Source organism: Rhineura floridana, chromosome 15 (assembly GCF_030035675.1).
Source record: "Rhineura floridana isolate rRhiFlo1 chromosome 15, rRhiFlo1.hap2, whole genome shotgun sequence".
NCBI classification, from domain to species: domain Eukaryota; kingdom Metazoa; phylum Chordata; class Lepidosauria; order Squamata; family Rhineuridae; genus Rhineura; species Rhineura floridana.
The window spans coordinates 4638068-4664420 of NC_084494.1; the positions used below are offsets into that span (position 1 = coordinate 4638068).

The window sequence follows — 26353 nt, forward strand, 5'->3', positions numbered from 1 at the left end:
ACTAAATCAAATTAGGGGCTATTTAATTTAGTTTAGTTTAGTTTCGAAAAAAAGACAAGTAACGGGGAGATGGGAAAGAGATCCTCCGTGGCACAGAGTGGTAAGCGGCGGTAACGCAGCCGAAGCTCTGCGCACGGCCGGAGTTCGATTCCAACGGAAGGAGGAAGTCGAATCTCCGGTAAAAGGGGTCGAGGTCCACTCAGCCTTCCCTTCATCCGTGGTCGGTAAAATGAGTACCCGGCATACGCTGGGGGGTAAAGAAAGGCCAGGGAAGGAACTGGCAATCCCACCCCATATATACGGTCTGCCTAGTAAACGTCGCAAGAAGTCACCCTAAGAGTCGGAAACAACTCGCACTACAAGTGCGGGGACACCTTTACCTTTAACGGGGAGATGTGAAAGCAGTGTATATAATTATACATGGTATGGAGAAAGTGGTTAGAGAATTTCCCCCCCCACTCTGAGAGTGTCCAATGAAGCTGAAGGGTGGGAGATTCAGGGCAGGCAAATGGAAGGACTTCTTCACACAGTGCACAGGGAAATGATGGAATTTGCTAACATAAGATGTAGTAATGGCTGTGAGATTAATGAAGGGCATGGATTAAGTATCAGTTACTGTTACTGATTTATTATATTTATATCCTTCCTGAAGGAGCCCAGGGAAGCAAACATATCAACAGAACAATTTGAACAACAGCGGCAGCAGCAACAGCATGACTGCTAGTCATGATAGCTATATGCCACCTCCAGGATCAGAGGCAGCGTGCTTCTGGATTCCAGTTGCTGGGGAATATTGAAAGGGGAGAGTTGCTGTAGTGCTCATGTCCTGCTTGTGCGACTCTTCCTGGGGTGTCTGGTTGGCCGCTGTGGGAGACAGGATGCTGAACTAGATAGACCCGCTTTGGCCTGCACCAGCTGGTTTGCTCTTACAGCCTTGTGAAAGAAGGGAACTGTAGATAGGAACGTAGGAAGCTGCCTTATACCGAATCAGACCATTGGTCCATCTCGCCCAGTATTGTGTACACTGACTCGCAGTGTCTCTCTAGGATTTTAGATGATCTTCTCTCCTATAAGTCCTACCTGGAGATGCCATTAGGTATTGAACCTGCAACCTTCTCCATGCAAGGCAGATGCTCTACCACTGAGCTAAGGCCCTTCCCCAAATTTGGAAGGGAGGCTTGTCCCTTTGTTCAATGACAGACTGATAAATGTAGGCATAGTCTTGCTGTTGTTGATTATATTTATTAGTCACTTTTTTCAAGAACGGTGAACTCAAAGCGACTTACTAAACATTAACTGGGAAACAATAACTCAATAATTATGTGAAGTGAGTGGAAGGTGTGATGTGGCTTGTAGGAAAGGCAAAAGGGAAAGAACAGACTTGTTTAGAGGGCAGGTGAATTTCCAGTTTGTAGCCATGATTTTGACAATGCTTTCATTTTGAATTTAAGGCGCTGTTTGCTGAAATAGAAGCAAATCAAGCCAAACTGGACCAGTGTCATAAACTATCTCAGCAATACTCAGCAGCTGTTAAGGTAACACAATGGCTATTCTGGTTGGCTCTGATGGGAGTTGTAGTACAAAGCTACAACTGGAGGGCACCAGGTTGGTGAACGCGAGTTTAGATGGTTGTCTGAAATGCAAACAGGTGAACCGCAAGAGATACATAATGTTATCAGAGCTGGAGGGATCTGATCAAAAACCTTTGATCATTTTTTGGAATCGACAGCTTAATTGGTAATAACATTTGGCAGGTATACAAAACAAACACATTGTCCCGGTTCGCATGAAGCGCTAAGTCAAACCATTCTGTAGCATTGATGTGCAAATGTGTGGGCTCTGGGAGAAGAGACCACAGGTGCTTTGCTTCTGTGTGGTTATTTTGCTGCTGCACTGCATGGAGCTAAGCTGTGGTTTTGCTTAGGTGTTGTCTGAACCTGAACTCATGGTTTAGTCTCTCCAGACGAAGCAAGAGCCTTAACAAAGGTTTGTCTGGGATAGCAAAACCCAGTAGCCTGGGTTCAGATGGCTTACTAAGGTAAACCATGGCTTAGCTCAGTGTAGCACAGCAGCAAGATGACTGCAGAGGAGCAAAGTGGCTGCAATCTCCTCTCTAGGAGCCAGCATGTTTGCCTGCTTGCGCTAAGCCATGGTTTGGCTTCGAATACTGTGGGAGTGAGGCCATTGTGTGACATGCTTATTTATTTTTTCTTGCTGCCCTTTGTCCCAAGAGATCTCTCATATGCACACCTCCACAATTTGCTTTGGAATTCTGTGTTTCATTGTTTTGCTTCATGCAACAGCACTAAATGTAGAATTACAAATTCCTGCCATGTGGAGCTGAAACCCCCCTTTTCCCTTTTTTGATTCTCAGGACTACGAATTGCAGCTGATGACATATCGTGCCTTTGTGGAATCTCAGCAGAAGTCCCCTGTGAAGCGCCGGCGCATGCTCTCCTCCTCCGATGCCATTACGCAAGAGGTGAGAGGCCTGGCCCCTGCCGGCCTGTGTGTTCTTTAGGCTGGGAGTGGAATGGAGTGGGGGAGGCAAGGGCTTTCTCCATTTCCAGAGCAGATGGACAAGTGGCCACTCCTGCACCTGCTGCCCTCCTGCCTCTCCTCTGTAACCCATGTGTAAAAGTGTCCACCTTCACCGTCTTTTCTGTCAGCCACAGAGGCTCTAAGCTCTAAGCATCAGGGTCTGGCATACGTAGACTTCTTGGAACCACTGGTTCAAATCCCTACAGGGATCAACCCAGCCCTGCCCACCTGCAAGGTAAATAAAGAGCACCATGCAGTTTGCGGTGGGTGGATCTTTTGGATGAGACCAAGGCTGCTTTCAGGCAGGGGTTTGACTGTCTGATCCATGCGCCTCATGCATGGAAGGTTTTTTTTTTGCACATGACATCGTTGGTATCAACCCCTTCCCCCCAAAATTTAATCTGGATTTATCCTTTATAGAGAAAATTCAATAAATTAAAATTTAAAAAACTGCTGTGAACAACCTGGTTGCCAATTAAACCCCCATCTGGAAACATCCAAAGAAAAAGTGGGCAAGAAAAATCTTGAACAGCTATTGCTCCCTGCAGAAGCCTGGGGTGTTGTGCAAGGGGCTTCTTTGAGATTCTGCAAGGAGACTGCTTTGGGCACAGCCCCAAGTGAGATTCCTTCTCTTTGTTTCTGCCCTGCTGACAGGGTGTAATACTGAAGCTCTGCTTCTTATAAATGCTTTTTTTTGGGGGGGGGGGAATGATAACCTGGTCTTTTCCTGAGGCCCTCAGAGCAACTTATATCATTGTTCCCAAGTGGTCTTGCATCCAGGCTATGAGCACTTGATGTGCCGCTGCCTTCAGGCTGTTCTGTGGGCTGCGTTTACCCAGAGGCCTTTGCCTTCTGCTGATGGTAGCTCCTTCTCACCAGCAAATCTGTGGCTGAGAGGCCATGACATAACTTATGAATGGACAAGGAAAAGATGGAGAATTATATTTTTGTATGTTTGTTGGTGTTCTTACTTTGCTTCTTTTCTGTGTTACTAATGTTTCTACAGAGAATCTAAACTAAAAATTTTTATTTCCCTCATTATTCATCCTAGAAATCCTAGATGGGCATGGTCAATTAAAAACATAGAGCACACCTATAATTTTGCTAGAATATATTTCACCTCCCACTGTTTTATCTTGTGCAAATTGAGACACTCCTGAGGTCCACTGGAGACTATTCTGCAGAAATCAGTGCCATTATTCCACCATTATGTTTGGATTTTTTTTAGTGTAAATATTGCAAAGTGTTGCTGTACTTCACATATTCACAGAAATAGAAACAAAAGAAAATGATTTCCTATAGGAAACTTGATCATTTGCATACTTTTTGAGTTCAATGGGATTTATTTCTGTGCAATCGTGTTTGAAAATGGAAATGGACTCCCTTCAAGTCGACCGGACTTATGGCAACCCTTTGAATAGGGCTTTTGTGGTAAATGGTATTCAGAGGTGGTTTTACCATTGCCTTCCTGTGAGGCTGAGGCAGTGACTGGCCCAAGCTCATCCAGTCAGCTTCATGGCTGTGTGGGGATTCGAACCCTGGTCTCCCAGGTCAAAGTCCAACACTGACCCGGGGGAGGGGAGGAGATTGGGTGGGTGGGCACTGGGTAGAGGAGAAAACCCATTCCTTTCCAAAAGGAAAACATTGTGAACAGTATCATTGCTTTTCAGCGATTCCCCCACATTTTTATTCTATAGTAGGTACATGTAGCCTCCCACCCAAATTAAAACCAAAGCTGTCCCTGGCCACATCCACACCAGGCCTTTATTTCACTTTGGAGAGTCATGGCTTCTCTCAAAGAATCCTCGGAAGTGCCCTATTCCCCTCAGAGAGCTTCAGTCAGAGTGGCTGACTGTTAAATCAGTCTGGCCACCGGAGCTCTCTCAGTGGAATAGGAGTCTCCTCTCAGCACCCTTCACAAACTACACTTCCCAGGATTCTCTGAGGGAAGCCATGACTGTCACACGTGAAATCAAAGTATGGTGTGGGTGTGGCCTCCTGATTAGGCAAGCCCAGCAGCTGTGAGACTTTTAGAACTCTGACAGTTGGTTCTTACTGAGCATGCCCGCCCTTATCGTTGGCTTCCAGCCAAAATTTCTTAAATTAATTAAAAATCACCCAGGCATTTTTTAAACTTTTAAACTGCAGAAGATGAAGGTCAGAGTATGGGGCAAGGTCAGTATTAGGATTACAGGTCCTCTGTGAACATGGCTGATTTTTAATGAATTTCAACAGATTATGAGAACTCAGAAAAAAGTCCAAAAGGGCTCTGGGTTTTTTTTTCTCTCTTCTTAGACTTTGAACTTTCGATTCTCTCTGACTGTTTTGTGTATTGCCATGAAAATTGACAGGGTTGTTAAGCAAGCATTTCTGAGTTCAGGACTATAAGTTTTGTAAGGTTATGTTTTGAAATGAGCTTTTGGGAAGCATCAGAATGGCATGGGGATATTTTCAGTTTAACATTGCGGAATGTGAAAAATCCACGCTGGCTATAGAATACAGCCACTCTCGTGGCTGTATAAGAAGGAAAAGGTATTGCTCGCTAGTAGAAAGCAAGACCCTCTTCCCCGCTCCCTCTTTCATTTCCTAACCCACCAGAACCCAAATAGCCACAGAAAGTAAACTGGTGAGCCCTTTGCTTGTAGCGTCACCTATTTGAACATTTGGTTTGCATTGGCTGGTTTGCTGATTCAAACTGCTTAAAGACTGTGGTGCCCATTATTTGTTGTTATCGACAGTTTCATTGCTAGCGCCTGCTTATTCTCTCTCCTTGTTCCCAAGTCTGAAAAGAGCTGGTGGCGAAGGCTGTTCACCTTCCTTTCTTGTTCATTTTCCTTCCATGCAGTCAGAGAGAGCTGTCTTGGTTCTTCTGTCAGCACCGGGGTAGGGGTTGTTATTTCTCTGCCAACAGGAGCCTGACAGTCCTGTTCAGGATATGGCTGTCTTCCCTGTGCCCCAACATTTTGGGGAAAAGAGAAGTGCATGAGAGAACCATCCTGATTTCACATCCTTGTGCAAGATGGCAGAGTTCTTACCGCAAGAGACAAGAGAAATTTTGCATTGTTCCTTGGATGGCAAAGCAGCCCTTCTTTCTTGAAAAGCAGAGAGGCTGTCTCAGTGTCCTTCAGCATTTCTTCCTTCTGTCATTATATAACTGCTGTTTTAAGATGGCCACTCATCCTCTGTCTCCAAGATGGTTGCACTTCACCAGCTCTGTATAAATGCCCATCAGATTGTGCAGTGAGTTGGGGAGTTTCCAGGTTCTCCAGTGTGAGAAATGCTGCATGTTCAGAGCAAAGTGGGAAGTTGATGCTTTGTCATTTTTGACTTTGACATGCATATTTTTTGTATGTTTTTTCCCTTGTTTTCTCTCTCCACCGCTCCAGTTCATGGATTTGCGTACACACTACACGGCTCTGGTCACGTTGACCACACAGCATGTGAAGTACATCAGTGATGCCCTCCGGCGCCTGGAAGAGGACGAAGTAAGGATATCATTTCTGGTGACTGCTCTGTGGTGTCTGCCTTGTGGATCAGTTGTGACCCCTGGGTTCAGGCAGTGGCCTTTGTTCCATAATGATCTTGTGGGTTTGGAGTCATCGGGGCTGTTTGAAGGACTTTTTTGGGGGGGGGGTTGGCAGGGTCACAAAACCATTGGCTTCCTGTTAATTCTGCACCATCCTTCCTTTCCATGAGTTTTTTCTAGCCATCTCTGTCCCTGGGCCTTCCTGACCCCTTGCCCTTTGGTTCATTTTCTCAGGGTCCTGCCACATTGGTCTGTGCTTCATTTAAGCCCTTGCTCCTCTCTCCACTGCCAAGAGATGTTGCCCCTTAGCTCTCACCAAACTGCCTCCCCACATCTTATCCCTGCATCATATGTAACCTGCAACCAGGTTGGCTTCCACTTCACTCACAGAATCTGCACTGTCAGCATTCCACTACTGACACGTTTGCCCCAAGCGACTGTGAGCATTCAGTGGTGCCTCAAGAGCTTTGCTAATAACGAGCAAAGGCTCGCCGTGACGGCCAACAGACAGTTTTTATTATTATGTTAGACATATAAGAAGCATTTGACTGTATTGTATATGTTTATGTGGCCATATCTCTCTGTCCCCCTTTTTTTTCTTTTTTCTTTTTGCAGAAAGTTGTAGAAGAAGAGAAGCAAGAGCATGTGGACAAGGTGAAAAAACTCCTGGGCTGGGTCACAAGTTTCCAGCAGAATGCACAGTTCAGAAGTGCCCCACCAAAGAGCAAAGGACTAGGAGATATTGAGAAGTCCATCTTGGAGCAGCAGGTGCATAAGGGCAGAGGGAGGGGGGCTCACTTCCTTGGATGTCTTTTCAGTGTGTGTCAGCAAATGCCTAGATCAGTCCTGCCACGTGTTTGTTTTTTCACCGGGGGCTAGTGATCTTTCCAGATTTACTAGTCCAGCCTTTGCTTGGCTGGTGCCCTCCAAAGGTTTTGGACCACAACTCCTGTCAGGCCCAGGCAGCACGGCCCTGAAGGCTGTGACGACCTTCCCTGGTTCCCCCTGTCAGGTTCCCACCTGCTTGTGGCTACTGCCTTTCACTAGGCACCACCAGGGACACCACCAGTCCGGACTGTCCTTTATATGGTTTCTCACTCCGCTCTAGCACAGATCTCACTAGATCCCACTGCTAGGCAGCACCACCAGTCACGTCCTGTAACCAATACTCCCAGAGACTTTGCCTGAGTCTCTCTCTAGCCGGTTACTTTTGCGACTGAGTGCTTATGCTGTTCCCAACCCCCTTGTATCTTTATATAAAAAGCATACAACTCTGGGTTGCTCTGGATACCGGACTTGTTACAATTTCTCCCTTCACCGCTGCCACCATTAGATACAGTTTCTGTTCAGCCTTGGTAATTACCTTGCCCTCCCTTCTGCTCTGTATATTCCCCCAGCCAAGGATCAGGCCTTTGGTAAACCAAACAAGTATTTATTTACTAATAACAGGAAATAACAAGCGTATGGTTTCATATATGGTCACTCTTTATGTTTCTGTTCATATATATCCTCTTTAAATATCAGCCAAATCCAATCCAAACTTCCCTCAGAACTCTGCCAACCCACTCAACAACCTCTCTCTCTCAACTCTCTAACTGTCTCCTTCCAACTGACCCCCCTTCATCACTGACAAACCTCCATTCATACCTTCAGCCAGCCAGCCACTCAGCCAATCATCATCCAGCACACTTCAGCTTCTCACCCATGTACTCCTCCCCCTTTCTCTCTCAGTCATTTACCATACATCACCCAATAGACCCGCACTTACCATGTTTACAGATGCTAACTTACAGGAACATCACAAAGGCCTCGTCATTTGCACGTGAGTTTCTTCTTAGAGATGTGCCACCCTCGTTGCCCTCTTGGACACTGTGTTCTCCTTGTTCTCATCAGGTTCTGAATGAGGAACTGGCTGCAAAGAAGGAGCAAGTCTCAGAAGCGATCAAAACCGCTCAGATCTTCCTTGCAAAGCACAGTCACAAGTGAGTTTGGGAGAGCAGAATGTCAGTTGGGGGGATGTAGTTTGTCAGGTTAAGTACAGGGTTAGTCACCGCAGTGAGCGGGTGGCGGGGGTGGCAGAGGTAATCTTCTAGTCCTCTTATTTTTTAATTCCAGACACCTCTCCACCTTGTGGTATTCTTTGCTGTTAAGATTCATAGTTTTCATCCTGAGAAAACAAAAGTGGGAATCGTGAAGAGGATGTGTGGTGGGAACATGGCAGCTGGGGAGGAAAGGTCCAATTGACACCAGTGCATTCTAAATTCCATGTTATTACTGATGATGATGGTGTGTGTTTGACTTGACCACAAGGGTGAAGGGAAGGACCTTGCTCAATAGCAGAGCAGGTGTTTTTCATATATAAGGTCCTAGGTTCAATTCCTCTTACTCTAGGCTACAAAAGACTCCTGCATCAGGATTCTTGGACAGCTTCAGTCAGAATAAGTAGCACTAGACTAACAGTCCAATATATTTTAGGCCCTTCTGATTATACTGCAACCCAGAACCCTCAGAAGCAATCTTTTAGGGTTTATAATTGCTATGCTTATATCGAGAGATGTGTTACATACCAACCTGCAGGCTTTCAGGCCAGGAGAAGGAACACATTTTGACCCAGCTGAATGATCTCAAGGAGACTTATGATCAGCTCTGCTCTGACTCTGTGGAACAGCTCCAGCAGCTTCAAAGTCACATGGCCCAGGAGACGGCCCATAAGGTATTCCTCCTCTCTCCATCCTAGGATCTCCCACATTTGTGATATTCTTCCCCCCCCCCCGACAGGAGAGAGAATTTGTGCTTGTCTGAACCTCTCCCTTGATGGCTTTCAAAAATCCTTATTAGCAGGTACCTTTCCATTCTGTCCCATCTATTGCTTTCTGAAGAGGTTCCTCCTTTGCTGAGCTGGTTACGAAAGGCTGAGCCAGAGAGAGTTTCATAAACTTGTTGATTTTGGTCAGTGACAGACTAGGGTTGCCAGACTCCTTGCCCACAGTGGATTCCTGCAGCTTGGTCAAAGAGAAGTTTGGGTTATAATAGTGCTATAGGGAATGGGGAAAGCTGCCAGCTAACAACTTCTCTTAGCTTCTTAGCACTGGAAAAAATACAAGACTTTGCCTACCGTGCCTTGTTTCTCCCGCAGAGTTCTGAAAATGAGTCTGTGTTCCTCCAGTCTCTGGGATTGGAGATTTCCAAGGCGTGGAGCTCTGCAGATTCAGTTTAGATGAATAGGCTGCAATGCAGTGCACACTTACCTAGGAGTAAATCCCATTGAACCCAGTGGAGTTTACTTCTGAGTAGACATGTATTGGACTGCAGCCTAAGATTCCAGGGGTAAGGGGCACATCAGAAAGAAAGGGTCAGAGGCAGTTCAAAGCCTGGGCAATACTGTGATGAGTGAGCACAATGGAGAACAAGAGCAGAGCTTGGAAAAGTTACTTTTTTGAACTACAACTCCCATCAGCCCAATCCAGTGGCTATGCTGGCTGGGGCTGATGGGAGTTATAGTTCAAAAAAGTAACTTCCAAGCTCTGCATATGAGTTACAAGCATAGACATGATGGGGGCAGGAGGAGCTATGGGAGAGCAAGTGAGCTCATGGGGTGGAACAGAACAGTCAGTAAATGGACCTAAGAAGTTGCCTCATTCTTCTAATGAGAAGCAAAAGGAAAGGAAAGCAAATTTCTCTCTCACCTTCCTCCCTGCTCCAGTGGGATAAGAGTGCTGCATTATTACCATAATAGATCTTTCACTGCCCCCAAACCGGAACTTCCTTTCACACATTTCTTCCTCACCCTTTTGAGCTTCGCTTCATGCCTCCCTCCCTCCTGGAAGAAATGCCTTTGAACAGCCATCCTATCGGTGTTTTTTGGTTTGTTCTTCCAGAGCCCTACATATTACATGTATGTTAAGTGTGATATTCATGTGTCCAATGCAATATGTATATCTGTATGTTTTAACGCTTGCTATCTCCCTGTATTTTGAAGCGCTAGTGAATCTCCATAGCCAGGAAGGCATGCTGACATTTAAAAAAAAAATAATTTGGGTGTACTCCTAAGCAGATGAGGTACTGTTTGGAATAGCAGCATTTCAGCAAGCATTGTCCCTTCTGCCATGGAAGTGTTAAAATGGTGTTTTGTGTAGCGGTTTTCCCTTGACCACTATATCTGCCTTCCTGCAGCACCAGCTGATCATTTGTACAGGGGTAGGAGCTCCATGCTGATAGGTCTACATTGCTCCCTCCTGTGACTCCCTGGGAGCCAGTGCACTTGAATACTGGCTGCCCGCTGTGGGACCGGCATGTGAAACAGCAGCAGGGCTGTCAATAAGAGAGGCAAGGGTGGAGGGGAGGGGCTGAAAAGAGATGGATTTCTCCAAGGATACTTTAGAGCAGCCTTCGCCAATCCAGTGTCCTCCAGAGGTTTTGGACTACAACTCCCACCAGCCTCAGCATCGTAGGGATGTGCTGGCTGGAGCTAATGGGAGTTGCAGGTTGGGGAAGGCTGCTTTAGACTTTTCCACTTGTGTAAGGAGTTCTACTGGCTCCTACTAGGAGGAAAGGCGGGATATAAATCTAATAAATAAGGAGTTACTTTCTACTTTGCTTTGGGTGCTTCAGTTGTAGGAACCCTCTGGGGAACCTTTTTGCTTGTGGAAAACAATCCAACTCTTGGTTGAAAATGTATGGTTCAAAGTAATGGGTTGATTGAAGGAAACAGCACGCCCAAAACCAAAACAGCAGAACTCTCTGCATTGAGCATGATGTGTCCCTGTTTGGTTTGTGTTCATGTTGAGTTACTGTTCAGATTAACTGCCATCCTTGCTTATAATTTTGTGTTGTCATTTTTAAAAACTAACAATATGGAAGTCACATCATAAACCTCACTCAAGAAATGAGGAAAAGTGGTGTGTTGCGTGTGTGTGTGTTTTGGGGAGGGGGGTGTTCTTTCTACTTTTTTGTGCAAAACAAACAGTCGCATGCCGGATGCTAACCCCCAGCTTTTACACTATGTGTGCCATACGGCTGAGCTGCTCCATAAAGGCTCTGTCTTCTTTAACTGCTCCCGGCAAACCCCACAACTCTGGTAAGTAAAAAGCCTTTTATGTCTCTGTCCTTCCCCTTCTTTCTCTCTTTTCTCTTGCTGGTCTTACTCTCTGGATGTGCATGTTTAGAGTCTTGACTGTGGTGCTAGAAGGCTTTGAAGGCTCTTCCAGTAGGTCTCCAACCCTGCCCTGCTGACCATCTCTGACTGCACTGAGCCAGAAAGAACACAGCCCTTCTTGGGAAGTTTGGGTGCCATGAGGTTTGTTCACCTGTGAACTGCACCCACTGTTGGTCTTGATGGCAAGCAGGTTTCCATGGACAAAGCACATTGCTTTTTCAGGGACCCCATCCCCAACCAGTGTGGCATCTGCACCAGTTCCCCAAGTGTGGGGCTCAAGTGCAGTGCAGCCTGAGTTGGCCAAAGTGTGGTCCTCCCAGGGCTGGGTCCCCCTCCCTTTTCCCAGCTAAATCATCTTCATCAGATTTCTGGTTTAGTACAAAAGTGCCAAATGAAGAGGGTATAAAACTCCTGTTGTGTGTTATTGGGCAGTCTTTCCCAATCTTTCGGTCCCCAGATGTTGCTGGACTATAGTTCCCATAATTCCTGACCATTGGCCATGCTGGCTGGGGCTGATGGGAGTTGTAGTCCAGCAACATCTGAGGGACACAAAGGTTGGGAAAGACTGTTTTAGGGGATAGAGTTCTGGACATATTTGGGGGCTCTGACTTCAAATTACAGCATAGCCATAGACTTAACTGTCTTTGCCCTTGTGCAAGTACCTTAGAGTCATTTCTATAAAATTAGAATAGCAATCCAGGATCAGGAGGAAAGTAAGACCAGCTTTAAATATGCCGTCTACACTACACTGTGGGCATTTATTACAGCACCATTGTTTTTTATTGAGGCCCCACCTATTGACCCCCTATGAAAGCAGCTCTTCTGCTTTCATACCTGTCTGTGATCCCCGCTAAATTTATTCTGTTATCCATAAAACTGTCATTCTCTTTTTGCATCTCCCAAAAGGAATCTCCTTGTGCTTTTCCCACTACAACATTTGTGCTTTGTAGGATCAGGTTTTGAAAACTCCCTGTGATGAGCCTATGGCCTGGCCTGCACATAATGTTAAACCATAGTTTATTGAGCCATGTTTATTAAACCATGACTTAGCATTATGTGCCAAATCTGTGCAGTGGCTTAACTATGGTTTGTTTACTGCCAGCAAGCCATTACTTGAAGCCATTGTTTATTGTTCACTTACAAACGTTGGTTTGTATTAACTATGGCTTGGTGTTGCATGTGAAGTCAGCATCCTTTCTTAACTATGGTTTGTTTGACCAGATGCTTACCAAGCTACAAATGCAAGGGGAGATGGAAAACAAAACAAACTTTGGAGAAAGAAGTCATAGTTTGTTTGTTTGACTGTGGAACAACTTGTGGTTAACTTGTGCTCTGTTAAACAAATCATGGCTTAGAATGATGCGCAAACCACATAGCAGTGGTTATGGTAATTATTTCTTCCATAATTGTGTGGGGGAAAATGCATAGGAGAATCCTTTTGCCATCAGTTGGCCAACCCAAGAACCCTTGTTAATTTGCTGTGGAATCTGAAAGTGTTGCAGGGGAGTGTGGAACATGTCCTAGAGCACCAATTTAGTCTGCAGGGCGCAGCTGTCATCTTGTGAGAACAGAAAATGCCTTCTGGAATGCCCTCCCTGTACCTGAAACTGTATAGGGAGATGGGTAATGACAAACAAGTTGTGCCCTTCAGGAAGTTTGTCCTCTGTTGTCAACCTCCCCACAGAATAATAAGGAATCCCAAGGATGCTGTTGGAAAATCTCTGCTAGGCATAGATGTAAGCAATGTCTGAGGTCCTTGTTGCACCTTGATTTGTTCAATTGGTTCCTGAAAAATTAACATGCCTAACCAGTTCCAGTTTTTTCACATGCGTGTGCAGCCAAATGTGACGTTGTTGGAGAGTCTCTGCTCCCCCCCCCGCCACACACACTTGCCCCTAGTCTTGGCTTGTTCTAGCCTGGATTTTAGCATGTAATGAATCTGGGCTCTAAAGCCTTCTGAAGCACCATGGTGAGGGAAACGCTGTGCTGTAATGAGTGAGGCTGCCATTTACATGGCCAGGAGAAGCATCTTGACAGCATGGCTGCCTCTTCTTCCATATGATTGCCACTTTTCCTGCCTGTCTGTGGATCCAAAGTTCCTGGGAAGCTTGAGGGGGAAATTGTGTCTCTTCCTCTCCTCCCTTTCCCTTTGCTTCATGTGGGTGACCTGTGTTGTGGTTGTTCTGTGCAGTCCGTCTCTTTCTGAATATAGAAATGCAAAAGGGGCGCTGTGGAGGGTAAGCGCATGGCTCTTTTTCTCTTTCACCATTGGTTTTTATGTGAAACATTCTGGCCACCGGTTGCTCTTGCTGTTCTTGCTGCTTTTGCTGCTTTGCCATTCTTGATGGGTGTCCAGTATGTCTCAGCAATGCCACTTAGGGATGGCTAGATTGAGGTTCAAAGTGCCATTGAAAAACAACTTACGAGACCAAAATCTTCCCTGCGTTATATCAACCATTATGAGAATTTCCTATATTTGGGGGGATCGGCTGTCTAGCACCTTAGAAGACTGAGACATCCTTGGACTTGGGGTGCATTATAGATAACAATTGCCACCTTAGTGGTTTCTCTGGTCTTGAATGTTTATTTTGTTCTCTCCCCCTTCTTCCCACCCCCTCTCTTCAGGGACCTGAGACTGTTGCTGGAGTGCTAGACCTAGGCACAATGGAAGTGTTTCCTGTTTTTGGGGCCATGCAGAAAGGTCTCCTAGACCAAGAAACAGGCCTTATACTGTTGGAAGCCCAGGTGATCACAGCTGGACTTGTGGTCCCCAGTACCAGTGAAAAGCTCTCTTTGGCAGATGGCCTGGCACGAGGCGTCATAAACTACAGGACCTACCAGCTGCTGCAGGAACTGCAGAGTGCCACCCATCTGGTCCGCATTCCTGATGTCAAAGGCAAGCAGTTTCTTCCTGTTGTGGCCGCCATGGAGGATGGAACAATCAGTGAAAGCATTGGGCTGAAAATCTCAGAAGTACAGCTTCTCACTGGAGGGTTTATAGACCCTTCCAGCCTTGGGAGAATCAGCTTAGAAGAGGCTCTTCAAAGAGGCAGCATCACCACCCACCTTCATGGGAAGTTGGCTTCTCGCCTGAGATCTTGCAAGGAGTTGATTGACCCCAATTCAGCCAAGAAAATTAGCCTGAGTGACCTGATGCAGCAATGCATCCTTCACCAAGAAACAGGACTGAGGTTGTTCCCAGTGAAGCAGCTAGCTGGTGGGATGGTGAGCTTAACGTCAGGCCGGAAGGTGAGCATCTTCCGTGCAGTGCAGGAAGGGCTGATAGAGAAGCAGGTGACGGTGAGGCTACTGGAAGCCCAGCTCTTTGCTGGGGGCATCGTGGACCCCAAAAGCAGCCATCGATTGACTGTGGATGAAGCCATAAGACATAATCTGATTGATCAAGATCTGGCTTGTGCCCTTTTGGTCCGACAGCTGCAGAATGGTGGGATTATAGATACAGTTACGGGAGAGAGACTTTCACTAGATGAAGCTGTAAGGAAAGACTTGGTAGAATCAAGAATTGCTGTGGTGATCCTGGAATCCCTTTGGTCATTTATGGGTCTTTTGAGGCCAGAGTCAGGAGAGATTCTCCCGGTTGCAGATGCCCTGGAGCAAGGTACCTTGTCTGATGAGCTGGCCCACAAGATTCTAAGCAACAGGCAATGCATTGAGGCACTTTTTATACCAGAAACCAGAGAGATCGTGCCTTGGCAGAAAGCTGCTGTTCGTGGGATCCTGGACAGAGATGCCATTGAGAAACTAAAATCAACCCACCTTCCTGACGTCATGCCAAATATGCCCCTGGCAGACTCGCCAAGCAGATGGAAAAAGAGTATCCCTTCCTCAGATAGCCCAACCTATCATAAGGACCAAAGCGAGTGTCCACTAAAGAATTGTGAAGAAAGGATGTTGTTTTATTTGATGACCCGCAGCTATATCAACATCCACAATGGCCAAAAATTGCTACTTGTAGATGAGGAATTAAGTAACCTTGTTGAAATGCTTGTGCCAGCTGAAGAGAATGGCTCTAACACTCATTCCTTAAAATATAGCAAAAACCAGTCCCAACAATGGGATGATTTTGAGGACAGGAAGACTACAGTTGCTGGTGCTGAACCCCATAATGAATTAGCTTTAAAGGAGCTTGAATTTAATTTATCTGTGTCCAAAAAAGAGCTTGAGAGACATCTGCTCTCAGAAGTTTATCCACCTAATGAAATGGTTGAAATGGAAACTGGAAAACCTCCAGTAAAAAATTTAGAAAGAAGTGTGAATGTGAAGAAGCAAGAGGTGAAAGTGGATCCTATGGGAGACCTTAAACATGAAATGGATGATCCCCAAAGAGAGGAAGAACTGATGAAGAAGCAAGAGGTGAAAGTAGATCCTGTGGGAGACCTTAAACGTGAAATGGATGATCCCCAAAGAGAGGAAGAACTGATGAAGAAGCAAGAGGTGAATGTGGATCCTGTGGGAGACCTTAAACGTGAAATGGATGATCCCAGAAGAGAGAAAGAACTGATGAAGAAGCAAGAGGTGAAAGTGGATCCTATGGGAGACCTTAAACATGAAATGGATGATCCCCAAAGAGAGAAAGAACTGATGAAGAAGCAAGAGGTGGAAGTGGATCCTGTGGGAGACCTTAAACGTGAAATGGATGATCCCAGAAGAGAGAAAGAACTGATGAAGAAGCAAGAGGTGAAAGTGGATCCTGTGGGAGACCTTAAACATGAAATGGATGATCCCAGAAGAGAGAAAGAACTGATGAAGAAGCAAGAGGTGGAAGTAGATCCTGTGGGAGACCTTAAACATGAAATGGATGATCCCCCAAGAGAGGAAGAACTGATGAAGAAGCAAGAGGTGAAAGTGGATCCTATGGGAGACCTTAAACGTGAAATGGATGATCCCAGAAGAGAGGAAGAACTGATGAAGAAGCAAGAGGTGAAAGTGGATCCTGTGGGAGACCTTAAACGTGAAATGGATGATCCCAGAAGAGAGAAAGAACTGATGAAGAAGCAAGAGGTGAAAGTGGATCCTGTGGGAGACCTTAAACATGAAATGGATGATCCCAGAAGAGAGAGAGAACTTATGAAGAAGCAAGAGGTGAAAGTGGATCCTATGGGAGACCTTAAACATGAAATGGATGATCCCAGAAGAGAGGAAGAACTGATGAAGAAGCAAGAGGTGGAAGTGGATCCTGTGGGAGACCTTAAACGTGAAATGGATGATCCCAGAAGAGAGGAAGAACTGATGAAGAAACAAGTGGTGAAAGTGGATCCTATGGGAGACCTTAAACATGAAATGGACGATCCCAGAAGAGAGGAAGAACTGATGAAGAAGCAAGAGGTGAAAGTGGATCCTGTGGGAGACCTTAAACATGAAATGGATGATCCCAGAAGAGAGAAAGAACTTATGAAGAAGCAAGAGGTGAAAGTGGATCCTATGGGAGACCTTAAACATGAAATGGATGATCCCAGAAGAGAGGAAGAACTGATGAAGAAACAAGTGGTGAATGTGGATCCTATGGGAGACCTTAAACGTGAAATGGATGATCCCAGAAGAGAGGAAGAACTGATGAAGAAGCAAGAGGTGGAAGTGGATCCTATGGGAGACCTTAAACGTGAAATGGATGATTCCAGAAGAGAGAAAGAACTGATGAAGAAGCAAGAGGTGAAAGTGGATCCTATGGGAGACCTTAAACGTGAAATGGATGATCCCAGAAGAGAGGAAGAACTGATGAAGAAACAAGTGGTGAATGTGGATCCTATGGGAGACCTTAAACGTGAAATGGATGATCCCAGAAGAGAGGAAGAACTGATGAAGAAGCAAGAGGTGGAAGTGGATCCTATGGGAGACCTTAAACGTGAAATGGATGATTCCAGAAGAGAGAAAGAACTGATGAAGAAGCAAGAGGTGGAAGTGGATCCAATGGGAGACCTTAAACGTGAAATGGATGATCCCCAAAGAGAGGAAGAACTGATGAAGAAGCAAGAGGTGGAAGTGGATCCTATGGGAGAACTTAAACGTGAAATGGATGATTCCAGACAAAAAGAAGAACTGATGATGATCCAGAGCAGGACTGAAATGGACTTTCCAGTGTGCAAATCCATACAGGACTCTAGCTTTGAAATGGAATCCATAGATGTGGAGATCACATGGGAAGATAAGTTTGCCAAACTATTGACAGAAGAGATGGCTTTAAAAGAACAGGAGACTAAAATTGAAAGACATCATGTTGAAAAAGAAAAAAACATCATGTCCACAGTTGATGTGGAGAAGATGGAGAAATCTCAAAACTTGAAAGGGAATGCTCTTGAACATGTCACCGCAGCAGAAGATGCAGCAGGAGCTGGATCTGTGAACTGGTTAAATATTGGAAAAGTGGAAAATGAGTCAGTAGAAAGCCTTCTTTATCATGCTGATGGGAAATCTACAGATGAGCGTATTAAGGAAGGACAGTTGGGTATAGAAAAAAGAGTGGCTCATTTCCATCAAACTTACAGTTCTGCATCACCAAAACTGTCCACAGACTTGAAAGAAGACAACACTCTGAGAATGCTGCTAATGCAGCTTCAAGACGGTGGCATAATTCACGAACAGACAGGGAAGAAAATGCTCCTGGATGAGGCCATTGCCTGTGGAGCTGTGCCCAGCCCTACAGCCATCAAACTGATGGATGAGATGAAAACGTTCAGTGGCTTCTTTGATGCTGAGACCCATGAATCATTAACCACTGAAGAGGTAATTGGTGAAGGACTGATGGATGAGAAACTTCTGCAGAAGGTGTTGACATCTGATAAAGCCATCAGTGGTGTTATAGATCCAGTTCACAAAACCATTTGCTCTGTCCAGGATGCATCTGAGGTTGGTCTTTTGGACAAAGAAACTGCTGCACGAATCCTGGAAGGGCAAGTCATTACTGGTGGAATTGTTGACTTCAAGCGTGGCAAGAAAATGTCAGTCACGTTGGCTTTCAACCATGGCCTTATACAGCAACCTACGCAAGAAGATCTTAAGAAGTTAGAGAAAGCATGTAAGGGTAAAGGGGCTGACGATGCAACCAAAGAGAAGCTGATCACTTTGCAGGCTGAAATACGTGGCATCTTAGATCCCATAACTAAAGAACCTTTGACAATCACCCAGGCTGTGGAAAAGGGATTTCTAGCCAAGGAGAAAGCCTTCCAACTCCTTACCAAGCAGATAGCTGATGGAGGGATTCTTCACCACAAGACAAGCATGAGGCTTTCAGTAGAGGATGCTATGGAGCATGGATTGATTGGCCAAGGCCTCTATGAAGATCTCAAAAAGGCTGAAAGTGTGTGTCTGCATCGGTATATTCATCCAGAAACAAAGGAACTTATGTCCCTACCTCCAGCCACACCCCTGGGATTCATCAGCTCAGATTTTCAAAGCCATGTTCAAGGAATACAAGCCTCAACTGGAAGCATATTTGATCCTGTTTCTGGCCAGAAAATTACTCTGACTAAAGCTGTGAAGGAAGGGTTATTGCCCAAGAAGGTTATGGAGAAAGCCAACACATCCTCTGAAATGAATCATGCAATAATTGATCCAGAGAGCTGTAGATTAGTCCCCTATTCAGAGCTGGTCAGGAAAAGCAAAATTGACATTGAATCAGGTCGGAGATATTTAGAAATTGTTCCCTTTCGAGACATCAAGGATGAAGTGACCGGGAATGTACTCTCGTGTCCACAGGCAATTAAGGTTGGCAAGGTAGACCTCAGGCTTGCATTGAGGTTGTTGCAAGCTCAAGCAGACACAGGTGGCATCATGGAAACTTCAACCGGCCAAAGGTTGACGCTGGCATCTGCTTTGGAACGAGAAGTGCTGGATAAAGATACAGCAACACTCATTGCTGTTAATCAGATCTTGGCTGGAGGGATCATTGACACTGAGAGCGGAGAACGAGTCAGGTTAGAAGAGGCTGTTGAGAGAGACTTAGTCAGCAAGGAATTAGCCAGTGCAGTTCAAGTAAGTGTTCCAATAACCAGTGATGAATCTGGACATGAGGACCTGGAAGAACGTGAAGGTTACCAGCCTCAGCGGTTGCTGCAAAATGGAACCTCAGAGTCTGGAGTATTGGCCGTTTGTGAATATGTGACTGAGAATCATGATGAAAAAGAGACTCCAGTGCTTTTGGCTATGGAGTGCACCCCAACTGATGACACCACTAACAATTATTTGAAAGGGATTCAGGAAATGCCGAAAGGAGTGGTTGAATCAGTGCCACCCTCCTTTCCTTTTGCTTCAGCACTGGATAATTTGGCTAGTCAGCTTTTAGCAGAAGGCAAGCTGGCACCCGAGCTTGCCTTAATACTAGACCCAGTCGATGGCATGCAGGTAAAAGCTCAGAAAAAAAAAGTTAGGAGGAAAAGCAAGTTGAGAGGGGAAGAACTCTTGAAAGGAAAGTTAGAAAAGCAAGCAGGAAATGAGCAGATGATTGAAAAGAAATTGGAAGGAATTGTATCTCAGGAGGAGAAGTCTATAATGGATGTAGGGATGTGCCAGACAATTAATGGGGACCAGGAACTACAGGAGAAAACATTTGCTCAGGAAGAGAATGCTACTGGAGCCCTTGTCTTCCAGAAAGCTCAGGGAATCGTGTGCTTGGAACCTCTGGAGATGTCAACATCAAAGAAACTTGCTTCTGTAGGTCAGACAGAGGAAGAAAATGTTTGCAGAAATTCTGAAGAACCTTCCACAGCTTCAGAGCCCAAGAAGCTAGCCTCAGATGAGATACTATTTGGGGACGTGAAGACTGAACTACCATGTCCTGGGTCTGAATTGAGACCTCGAGATCTTAGCACTTCAGAAAATATTGACTTAAAAACCACTAAGAAGAAGAAAACAAAAAAGAATAAAAAGCCGGCTGCTGTTCCAACAGAACCAGTTAGGGTTTGTGACTCTTCCGAAGGAAGTCTATCCCTTCCTACCCCAGATGCCAAGGGAACCTTGATGGAAAGGATCAAGGAGGAGTTGACCTCTGGAGTTCAAGAATCCTTCAAGGAGAATATATCTGGCAGAGTGGCGAGCAGTCCGGTCACAACAGAACAAGTGGAGGTAAAGAGACCAGATCTGCAGGCATTTGGAAAAGAGAAAAAGCACGTGAGCATTAAAGAGAACATCACAGATGACCAGAAAGTGAAAATTATCCCAAAGACAGATGCACCCAGAGAATTAACAGAGCGAGACACTAAAACTTACCAAGATTCTTTGGTAGTGGAAGATATGCTAGAAGAAGAAGAATCTCAAGAAAAGACCAAAGAACCATTCATCTCAAAAGACCAGGTGCCCATGGTGAGTGCCATAGATGGCACAGAATCCTCTGGGTCTTCTGTGCTCAATACAGAGGCCCTGAAAAACAGAGATATCTTAAAAGGCAAGATAAGTCGTTATCCTTCTGTGCCTTCACTCAGACAAGAGGATACTGTCCAGGAGATAACAGGAGAAGATGGAAGCATTGCTGTCAAAAGAGTGTCTGTTGATGCAGGAGCAGAGGAGAGGCATCAAGCTGGCTTTAAGGGAGACAAGATAGTTGGGCCAGAGACGCAGATGCTGGAAGACCACGAGTTTCCGGAAAGCGAGAGGAATTTCTCTACACCAAAAGCAGCCGTGCAAGAGAATGAAGTCCTGAAAATGACCAGAGAAAGCAACTGTGTGGTTGAAGGTGATGGAGAGGAGAGATGGCAAGAGTCTCCTAAACCAGCCAAGGTAGGTGGCCTTGTTAAAGTAAATCTCAGAGGCATTTATTCATGTTTCAGGAGGTAGATAAGCAGCCAAAGTGAAGGTGTATCTCTGGAGCAGTGATGTAGTGAAGGGGGAATGCTGGGGAGTGCAGCTCTGGGACTCTGGAACTCTTCTGAGACCAGGAGCGATGATCTCATCTGCTGGAGCACCAGAGTATGGAGCTTCTTTACTCTGGTGAGTGAATGAGGTGATAATGAGGCTTTCAGGTTTGTGACAGATTAGTCAGAGGGCTGGATGCTTCTCTCCCTTGACATCTTGCTAGCAGCTGAAATGGTAGCATTTCTTTGCAAGATGGTTTGCATTTCTGTTTACATGGTAAAGGTTGCATTCAGCTGGTGGAAGATTGTTTGTTAAAGCTCAGTGTGTTTGACCAGTTGAATCTGTGCAGCCAGAAGTAAGCATACCTGCATTTAAAGAGCTGACTCCCAGGAAACTGTGCATAAGATTGCATTCATGCCTACTTGGGTATTATGGGGACTGACATGATGAGCTCCTGTACCTCAAAGTTTGCCGCTACACCACTGCTCTGGAGGCCAGATACCCAGCCATGAAGGGGCAAGTGATACCAGGTCCCTCTCCCTTTTTGCTGCAGCCCTACCTTTGACTGTCTGCACAGTTGGCCGGCCTCTGAGAAATGGCAGGCGGGGAAAGGTGGGGACATGGCTCTTTTTCTTATCACATGGCATCAGGTGCCCTATTGACACTATCAGGTGCTCCCCCTATTGGGAGTGGATCCAATCCTGCCTGAAAGCAGCAGGACTTGCCTTTGGTGTCAGATGGAAATAGCACAGAATGCTAGCCTTACTGCAAAGGAATAATTGGCAGCACACTCCAAGCCATGGCTCAGATCTGTGCCAAAGGCAAGTGGGCCTTGTGTTTGGCACCACATTTAAACAGTGCTGAAAGCAAGCCCTGGTGCTTTCTGGTGGGATTAGATCCCCTCTTAGCATCCTGGCAGCATTGTGGTTGTTTTATTCCATTTTGCCCCCTTTTGCCTGAATTGAAATTCAGCTCACCCTTTTCAAGAAAACATTGTAAAATTGTATAAAAACTATCAGTGTTGCAACAACCCAGCAGTAATGGTAGAACTGAAACTCAGAACCCTAAAACCAATCAGCAGTGAAGGTAAGAGGCCAGCAGAGAAGAGCCTACCAAGCCGAAATGGCAGCCAAAGGCCTTCCAAGGGATGTTTTAACTTGCCCTGATGGAAGTTGTAGTCCAGAATGATGCCAGTTTGCAGAAGACTCTCTTAACCAGATGTCAGAAGGTTAACAGGGAGACTGGCAAGTCCCTCTTGGGAGAGAGTTTCAGAAGATAGGGGGAGCTTCCAAGGACACCTCACAAAAATTTAACAAAATAACAGTTTATAAGAATGAAGTGCCACACATGCAATGAACTTTTGTAGATGAAATTAGCTAGGACCATGCAGAGAGAAAAGTTCAAGATGGTTCTGCTCTGTGGCTCTCCCTCTGTCCAATCTAAAGCCTGTGCTTTAATGCCTCTGACTCTACAGGCTCCACATAGCAAACAACTTTGTCTCAACTATGATGAGAAATTGGTTGCGTTCCTGTCCAGAGTGCGCGACATTGAGATGCGCATCCAGCGGGTTCCGGTTGCGGAACTGAACTTAGGAGCCCTGCGGGATCTGCTTCACCAAGCTACGGTAAGAGGAGCGGCTTTTTTTACCCTTGGTTTTCACACCTGAAAGGGCCTACAGGCCGCTTCCCCAGTGAGCTGGCCTATGGTGATTCACAGAAAAGCACAGAAGAATTCATTGTCATCTTGCTCTGCTTGTGAGCTTCCCAATGGACTTCTGGATAGCCACTGTCAGAGAGAGAGAGAGAGAAACTTGGTGAGGCCTTGGACTGATTCTGGATATATGGCTTTCCATAGAATCTGGCCTTCACTGGAGGGTTCTTGAGCTGCAAAGTTTTTGGCTATCTTTTGTTAGCACAGAGGGGAAGAAAACAGATGCAAACTGTAGAAGGTGTTATTTTCACATACAGTACATGTGTACACGCACGCACACACACACACACACACTGACAGAATGTTGGACTTGGAAGACAGAGATTTGAATGTCAGCACAAACAAAGCTTTTGGCTTTTATTTATTCCATACTTCTTTGTTAAGCCAATCTTGATCTGTAATGAACATGGCAAAAGAATTTTAAACACAACCCATATTAGTACTGGACCAAACTTCTTAAATGTCCAAATGTTCAGTCCCAATTTGTTTTTTTGAAGGAGTGTGTGGTAGTCTGTGAAAGAGGGAATGAAACCTACGCAGGGCATTGGATAGGGGGAGTGCATCTCTGTTGGTGCTGCTGGACCTCTTGGCAGCTTTCAGTACCATCTGCCATGGTATTCTTCTGGGCTGTCTAGTTGGGATGGGATTGGGAGGCACTATTTTACGGTGGCTCCGATCCTACCCGACGGTCAGGTCTCAGAAAGTTGTCCTGGGAGACTATTGCTTGACCCCCAGCCTGCTGGTGTACGAGTCCCTCAGGGTTCCATTCTGTCTCCCATGCTCTTTAACATCTGTATGAAACCACTGGGAGAGGCCACCCGGAGATTTGGAGTTCTATGTCATCAGTATGCTGATGACACACAACTCTGTCTCTCCCTACCACCTGGTTGCAGGGAGGGACTGCTTATCCTAAAACAATGCCTTGAGGGTGTGAAGGGCTGGATGAAACTTAATCCAGACAAGAAGGAAGTGTTGCTGGCCAAGGGAAAATTGCCAAGGATAGGGCTACAGCCTGTTCTAGATGGGGTCGTGCTCCCTTTGAAAGGAGCAGGTCCGCAGTTTGGGAGCACTCCTGGATCCTGCCCTGCTTCTTAAATATCAGGTGGCTGGGGTAGCCAGGAGTGCTTTTGGCCAACTCAAACTCGTCTACGAGCTGCACCCATTCCTGGAAGCAGTTGACCTGGCCACAGGGACACATGCATTGGTGACATCGAGGCTTGATTACTGTGCACTCTATGTGGGGCTGCTTTTGAAAATGGTTTGGAAATTGCAGTCGGTTCAAAATGCGGCAGTCAGAATGTTAACTGGATTGTGGCGCAGGGAGCATATCACTCCTGTGCCTTGTTGACTCCACTGGCTCCCAGTTTGTTTCCAGGCCCAATTCAAAGTGCTGGTTCTGACCTTTCAAGCCCCAAATGGCCTTGGACTAATGTACCTGAGGGACTGCTTATGCCCATATGTACCTGCCCATTATTTAAGATCAGCTGCCTCTGGTCTCCCTGCATGCCTGGAATGAAAGATGTTGGACTGGCAGGCATGAGGGAGAGGGCCTTTTCAGCCATGGCCCCCAAGTTCTGGGTACCCTACCCCGAGAAGCCCGCTCTGCTCCCTCCTTGTTGGTTTTCTGGAGACTTCTGAAAACCATCTTTTTCCTGAGAGCCTTTGGGAGGGACTGAAGGTAGAGCCTGAAACTGATGTTATTCCCCCCCTTTTGGTTTTACTTCTTTAGTCCCCTTTTAACATCACTCCCCTATGTTTCTTAACTGTGTCTTATGTGTTTTTATCTATTGTAATGTTTTTTGTGTTTTTATTGTGCATGATTTTATTGTCAGCCACCCTGTACCGTATTGTAGGGTAGAAGGGCGGGATTTAAATAATTTCAATAAATAAACAAACAAATAAATTTACCTCCCCACTTTCACGTCTTTGATTTCCAGTTAAAATGGCGACTGCCAGCCAGAGCTTCAAAGACCTCAAGTGCATGTCACCCTGAAATTGGGACCTTGAAATTGGCAGGAGGGATTTCACCCAGTCCTTGTTCACATTGACTTTGGCTGGAGTTCCATGTCACAGCCAATGATGTGGGCTCCCCACAAATGCGCAGCCTCAATGGCAGCTGGTTAGAGGGGGCAGAGAAGTCCCAAGTGCAATGCCATCGCCTCATGGGTGGGCTTGGAACAAAGAGAGCAAATAGAGAGGGAATGTAGGGCCTTTGATTTTGGTGGCAGTTCTCATTTCACTGGGATGGGTTTGGATGTATCCATTAATTAGTGATACAGATATAATGCAGTCTAGTTGCAGAAGCTTTCTCCTAGGAACTGCAAGCAATTTTCAGCACCTTCACAAAGTTTCAGAGACACAGAATCTGATCTATTGGAGCAGAAGGAAGTCCTTGTAGGCAAGAGTAATTGTGTCTCTCGCAGCAAAAGCAAGGAAGAGTCTTGCAGCACCTTAAAGAGTAACACATTTATTATGGCATAAGATTTCATGGACTGTAATCCACTTCATCAGACACATTATTGTTGCTGTTCATCCTTTCTACAGCCTCTGTATTTTTTGCAAACTGCTTTTCAGTCTTTGTTGTGTTCACACTACCCCTGTGAGGTAGATCACTGTAGGTGAATGAGGCTGTGTGTGCTTGTGGCTCTAGATGGGAGTTTAGAGTCATAATGAGACTTAAACCTGGGTTTACATCCAGAACTTTAGTTACTGAGTCACAGTTGTGTGTGGGGGTGTTGTTTTTCTTTGTTTTACTCTAACTGGTTTGAGCTCTTTGGCTTAGCTCTCACTTCATGCTTGGACAATGACCCATGTGTGAAAGCTGTGAATTCTGCCGGTTGCACAGGATTACTGTGACCTGGAAAGCATTGAGCAGCCTTGACAGCAGACTGGGGGAGGGGAGGTTCAAGTTTGTTCCAGCCTTGGCGACTCCTTTTGTATTGCTTATATATTGGCTTAATTGCACCCTCTTTCCCCCAGGCCTTGGACGCAGAGTTGAAGAACTTGTCAGCTCCAGTAAATCGGGAGCTGGAAGCTGTGAAAGGGATTCTGTCCAGCCCTCCCCAAGAGGTCCCTGAGCAATTACTGAAGGCTTTGGCGAAGGACGCCAAGAACCTTCAGAAATCTTTTGGCTCCATCAGCAAGGCAGTGGCCTCTTGGCTGCTGAGCCTGAACACTGCGGCAGAAGCAGAAAAGGTATTGCACTCCTTAGGTATTGCAAGGTACTCAGTAACCAAATTTAGTGCTTCCTCAGCCAAGTACCAAGTTCAAAGGAGGTCCCTGCCTTTTCTAGGGAAAAGGAATGTTCTGTGAAATGCAGGTTGCTCCCTGACAGGTGTTTATTGTGTGATTGGTGCCCGTCATGCATGCAAGTTGTTTTGCAGCACTCACGCAATGGCATTGGCATGAAAATGGCAGCTTGTATTCCCCTCCACCCACCCCCATTTAGTATGGATTTACCCTTTCTGGGGAAAATCCAACGTTACAAAAACTGTATTGTCAGTGACACATTTGTGATATCCGAACAACATTTTCTGCAATATTAAATCCCTGTCTGGAAGCCCTGTCAAACTTTCCCTAGAAAGGTTATGTGGGCCAGTGTGTGCAAACAGAATTGA

The 26353-nt window shown here is 45.7% G+C and overlaps 1 protein-coding gene across 18 annotated transcripts in view; it reads left to right on the top strand.

The window, feature by feature from the left end:
- Positions 1-26353, top strand: part of MACF1 (microtubule actin crosslinking factor 1) — a 383383-nt gene that overhangs the window by 197424 nt on the left and 159606 nt on the right. For 14 of the 18 annotated variants that reach the window (XM_061597825.1, XM_061597831.1, XM_061597827.1 and 11 more), the window contains exons 30-38: positions 1452-1535; positions 2375-2482; positions 5928-6026; positions 6683-6835; positions 7961-8049; positions 8645-8780; positions 13848-20951; positions 22501-22650; positions 25716-25931. In XM_061597825.1, coding sequence (XP_061453809.1) covers positions 1452-1535; positions 2375-2482; positions 5928-6026; positions 6683-6835; positions 7961-8049; positions 8645-8780; positions 13848-20951; positions 22501-22650; positions 25716-25931 — 8139 coding nt within the window. The remainder of the gene's footprint in view (positions 1-1451; positions 1536-2374; positions 2483-5927; positions 6027-6682; positions 6836-7960; positions 8050-8644; positions 8781-13847; positions 20952-22500; positions 22651-25715; positions 25932-26353) is intronic. The other 4 variants (XM_061597837.1, XM_061597844.1, XM_061597842.1 and 1 more) reach the window with 1 other exon arrangement.